This window comes from Lupinus angustifolius, chromosome LG15, assembly GCF_001865875.1.
Source record: "Lupinus angustifolius cultivar Tanjil chromosome LG15, LupAngTanjil_v1.0, whole genome shotgun sequence".
Lineage (NCBI taxonomy): Eukaryota > Viridiplantae > Streptophyta > Magnoliopsida > Fabales > Fabaceae > Lupinus > Lupinus angustifolius.
The window spans coordinates 4598933-4604438 of record NC_032023.1 but is presented as its reverse complement, the minus strand read 5'-3'; the positions used below and the strand labels follow the sequence as shown (position 1 = coordinate 4604438).

The window sequence follows — 5506 nt, the reverse complement described above, 5'->3', positions numbered from 1 at the left end:
TAGGAGTCTCATGCACTGGTCCACCCTTTTAATCATATTAGCGGCTATCTCCAGCAATACAAACATCATATATTCATTAAAAATCATTATCATGTTATTTGATTTAGACCAGTCTCCACAGGAATCTAAAAGGTGCAAAAGCTTCCAAGAGGAAATTAAACAAAACTGCACCTTGATAAACTCAACCATGTAAATAGTTAAATACAAAATTAATTGGAATCTTCCATATGGATAATGCTTTGCCATTCCTGACCAATCTTCCCACCATCAAAATAATGTAGAAAGCATTTTTAACATTTAACATATGCATTCCCTCCTAGCTAATAGTTATATACAACAATATCACTTTTAGTTTATGACAAAGAACACAATCCATCTAGTAATAGTTAGTGAAAGATTCATAATATAACATGGTGTAGAATACTCTACTCAAGAAACAAAAGCTTTCAATCAACCATGAAGAAGAGAAGTGTCATTGGTGTTGAATCTCATTATCAATGCATATTTCTGTCAAAAAGTAATGAGTCTTAGCATTGATGACGAAACAAAAAGCATGATGGACACATTGCAGGCTCAAATATATTGACTCATAAAAATAATAAGTTGCCATTCTGGGGAGAAAATACATGTTCCCAAACAACAAGCATGGTAAAATAGCAAGAGAATAACAATATATCTTAGAGTAGTTTCAGGTGAAACGAACTTTTGATGAATGTGCTCTACTGCTTGCTCAGCAATTTGATCGTAGCAAGTGGCTATATCTTGAATAAGTTCATTAACTGCTTCAATGACATCGTGCTTTAACTTTCGACCAATTGAACCTTTGTCCACAGCTGTAACAAAGCAAAAAACAGTCAAAGTCGAGACCCATTCAAATAAGCACCAGCACAATAGCAACAAATTCATCATCAAATGCCACACATCAACAAGGAATCAACATGACAGAATACTAACAGTGAACAAGTAAAATATCCAGTAATTTCGATGAAGCATTCTAAATTTATGGTATAATAACAAAGTTATAACATTCTCATAGTATAATGTCATCCTCATAGTATAATGCCATCCTCACATCTACTTTTCCCTTCAGATTCTCCGCCTGAGGAAGATGGGGGAGGAATGGCAGTTGAATCAGGCATATCCTCCAGAAGAGTCTGCAACGATGGTGGACGCAAAGTGCTCCTTGCAGCAGCTGCTACAACAGCAGCTGATAAAACAGGATGGTCATCCCGGTCCACATCATTTTCATCATCACTTGCAGCCGTTAGACCCAAACCAGCCACAGCAGCTGTTGTAAGTGAATGATCCTCCTCCCTTATTATGTGTAAAACACGCCTGACAATATTTCCCACAGCAAGCTCTGCACTCACATTAACATGTTAAACAAAGATCAATCTCAATTATTCTCGGAAAAAAATATGCATGTACTAGTAACATAATGTTTGGCGCATAACATAACATATAGATTCCATTCTATGTTTGGTATACATTATAAGTAGAACATTAGATCAAAAAGTGAACCATTTTTTGCTACACTACTACAGGTGGAACCAAAGAGAGCAGCATAGAACACTACATGCTATCCTATTTTGTCAGCATACCAAACATTAAACATCCTTTACAACGAAGTTAGAAATATACAATCAGGGAAAAAGTAGACCAAAAAACACATAATCGGTCCCTATAAGAAAAAACGTTGTACACAATTAACAAACAGAAATGGATATTTCTAATTTGAAAACAAAAAAAAGGCTAAATCTTAGCATACCAACAGGATTGGCAGCAATAAGCTGCTCCCCAACATCCCTTACTGCATTAATCAGAGCTGCAGCCTGGTTCGTGTGTGGGACCCGCTGCTGCGAAATCACAGACCGGAGAAATTCTGCTGTCTGTTTTGCAGTGGCCTGAGAACCTTCAATCTTACTAACACCAAACAGCAACAGCAACAAGTCACAGAAAATATTTTCTTAAACTCATAAGTCACAAGATAGTTCCTAATTTCACTGAATTCAAACAATGTCAATGATTTTTTTTCTTTTTACCGTGTTTTAAGCTGATTCACAAAATCATTAACAAGGCTCTGAACATCCGGCATTATGATTCCAATTCTAACCTGAAAAGAAATAGATATTAAAAAAACTTTACCTTAAGAAAATATGGATCTTTTAATTTGTTTCACAACAACTAATTGATGATATGAAGTTTCTTCAAGAAACAGGTATATAGGCCAAATTCCTACCCAAACCCGCTCTAAGCAAGCTGTGGCGGGCCAGCCCACATAGCCTTCTTAAAAAGTTATTTTAAACATTTGTTTTAGAACCTATCTTTTAATTACAAAATTTGATTTTAATTACTAGTTGTACTACTATATGTAACTTATGTTCTAGAATGTGTATTGTTTTAGCTATCATCTTACGCTTGCCAATAAGCCAATAAGGTGTCGGTCTAATAGTGTAAGTAATAGTGTAAGGCTCCGCTAGACCCCAAAACGACGAAAAGGTCATGGGTTGGATTATTGGAAGTTACACTGGTTGGTAGGGGCAGTCATGCACCCGAAAGAGATTAGTTCCTTACATACCTTGATAGAACCAAAAAAAATCTGTAAGCCGTTTGCAACAGTATTCACCTGTAAGAGCGAGGAGGAGGCGACAATGTGTCGAAAAAAATAATTAAGAAATGACAGTAGCCAGTAAGTGGAGTAAAACGACAATTGAATCTCATAAGTTTAGTAATCTAGGAATTATATCGAACACGTGGTGAGCGACCTAATATGGATAATACACACCAAAACGGAGTCGTTGCATACATGACTCTGAAAACCAATCTCAAGTGAGAAACATTAGGAACAAGAATTGTAACCTATTGCCTACATAGATAATGGATCGAAATTATATAAAAAGAATAAAAACATTAAAATAACCAAAGAATAAGATATTTCAGACTAATAGGTTACCGAAAAGATAGATTTGGAGAGAAAAGTTATTGAATTCTTCGAAGTTGGTATTGAATGAAATCACTTTGTTCAGGTTCTGATGTTAGCACTTTTAGCAGGAAAGAAATAAAAGGAAGAATATGTTTAGGCTCAGTGATGTAAATAGAGCAAGGCCCAAAATCATTGTGCTGTTACATTTAAACTGGGCCGTGAACTTCTGAGTAATCAGGAAAAATTACACAAGTCATGTAAATAGTACTGTAAGTCTGTAACGACTGATTCAACTCATGAACTAGTAAACTGATTCTTCTGATATGATAATTATACCAAACATATAATTAGATGAGTAAAAAATTGAATAATACTAGTTAAAAGTATGTAAATACGTCATCCAAAATGATATTATATTTAGGAAATATCAAAAGTATATTTTGAGAACTTTATTTAATTGTTTACCATTTCAAAATTTTAAAGGTCAAAATGTATTTTAAGTTTGAACAAATAGTATGAGAAAGAATAAAAAATTTGGTTATACAAAATTTCAATTTGATTTACAAATGCTACTATTTATATAATATGTTTAATAAACATTCTACTCTATTATCATATACTTTATTTACTATTATTAATAATGTATTATTTTTCTTCACCACTTCGATTCAAATTTATAGCAATGAAGATTGAAATCAGCTTTGTTTTTCTATTAGCAATGGAAAAAAATAATTTCAGGAATCAAAATAATAATAATTTCAAATAAAAAATTGATATCAATTTTCACGATTGAAAAATGTATTATACATACAAAGCTTCAAATGTATAAATTGAGATTTCATAATTATTTTTTAAGTATCTACAACTTGAGACATTTTCAATATTCCAACTTTTGAAATTTGCACTAAGTTCCAAATAGTAGTTTGATAAACAATAAAAATTTGTTTTTTATAAAGAAATCTCAATTTGATATTTTAATATTATCATTTCTATATTGTCATCATATAATTATTAATTATACCCTATTATAACCTACTTTTATTACTGTTACGAATGACTTGTTATTATTTATCATTACTTCAATATAAAATTATTGAAATGCAATGGGGCCTTCCTCAAATATTAAATGTCGAGTTTACTTGAATTTAAGTAAAGTAAAGAACCAATTATACTACAATATTTAGTTACCTCAATAGATTTGTCTTTCTCATCCTTATCAAGATAGTATGAAGTAGTCATTGAAGTATAAGCTTCCTTTGCTTTTTCCATATGCTTCATTGTCCATTTTTTGCCCAAGAAAGAATGTAACCTCTCCTATCATAGATATTTCAAATTCACCTTTCATCAACTCAGAAAAATTCTTATACAAAACATTATTAGTAGCACCAAATACGATAACATCAACATATATTTTCACTAATAGAATATTTTTTCTGATTTTAGTATGAAAAATGTACTATCAACCTTTCTCCTTACAAAGCCATTTTCCAAAAGGAAAGAACTTAACTTATCATATCAAGCTCTAGAAGCTTGCTTTAATCCATATAAAACTTTTTTTCAATTTGAAAACACGATTAGAAAATTGGTAGTTTTCAACACCGACAAGTTGATCCACATACACTTCTTCTTGAATAAAGTCATTCAATAATGCACTTTTTACATCCATTTGAAAAAGTTTGAAATACATGATTGATGCAAAGACTAAAAATATTCTTATAGCCCTGATCTTGCTACAGGAGCATATGTTTCATCATAATCAATACATTCTTCTTGATTGTATCGTTTAACTATTAATCTAGCTTTTTTCTTATAATTAAGTCAGACTCATCAACTTTATTTCTAAACATCCATTTAGTGCCTAATATAGGATGATCACTTGGTCTAGGGACTAAATCCCAAACTTTGTTTCTTTCAAATTGATTTAGCTCTTCTTGCATAGATAATGACCAATGTTCATCCTCAATAGCCTCTTCAATAGTCTTAGGCTCAATTTGAGAAACAAATACAAAGAAATTATAAATATTATGCAAGGAATTTAGGGTTACCACTCCCTTAGAAATATCACCTATTATATTGTTGATTGGGTGATCCTTCTTTGTCTTCCATGTTTGTGGCATTCTTTCAAGTTCTTGATTTGAATCTTAATCTTCTTGCATACATTTTTCATATTCTTGATCTTTTAAGTATGTATCTGCAAGAGTACCTATAAAGATCATCACACATACATTTCCTCTCCTCTTTGGAGAAGACTCATCAAATACAATATATATAGACTCTTCTACAATCATTGTTCTTTTATTAAAGACTCTATAAGTTTTGCTATGATTAGAATAAAGACTCTACAATCATTGTTCTTTTATTGAAATGCAATGGTGTCCAGCGGGCACGAGTACCCACAAACAGTATGGGTATGGGTGCGGGCATGCACTACCCGTGCCTGCCCGACCCCATTTTATTTCAATAATTTCCTACATGTTTGAATAATCATATCATAAATCACCTACTTGTTTCTATTGTAGTTTTTCTGGTCATACTATATAATATCGAGTCTACTTAAAGTTAAATAAAGTAAAGAACCAATCA

The 5506-nt window shown here is 32.1% G+C and overlaps 1 protein-coding gene across 3 annotated transcripts in view; it reads right to left on the bottom strand.

Annotated features, from left to right (window-relative positions):
- Positions 1–3080, bottom strand: part of LOC109328541 (translation initiation factor eIF-2B subunit beta) — a 7546-nt gene extending 4466 nt beyond the window's left edge. For all 3 annotated transcript variants that reach the window (XM_019562046.1, XM_019562048.1, XM_019562047.1), the window contains exons 1-5: positions 2954–3080; positions 2043–2113; positions 1769–1923; positions 1073–1360; positions 704–833 (exon numbers count right to left, since the gene is read on the bottom strand). In XM_019562046.1, the coding sequence (XP_019417591.1) occupies positions 704–833; positions 1073–1360; positions 1769–1923; positions 2043–2095 (626 nt within the window). In that variant the 5' untranslated portion in view covers positions 2096–2113; positions 2954–3080. The remainder of the gene's footprint in view (positions 1–703; positions 834–1072; positions 1361–1768; positions 1924–2042; positions 2114–2953) is intronic.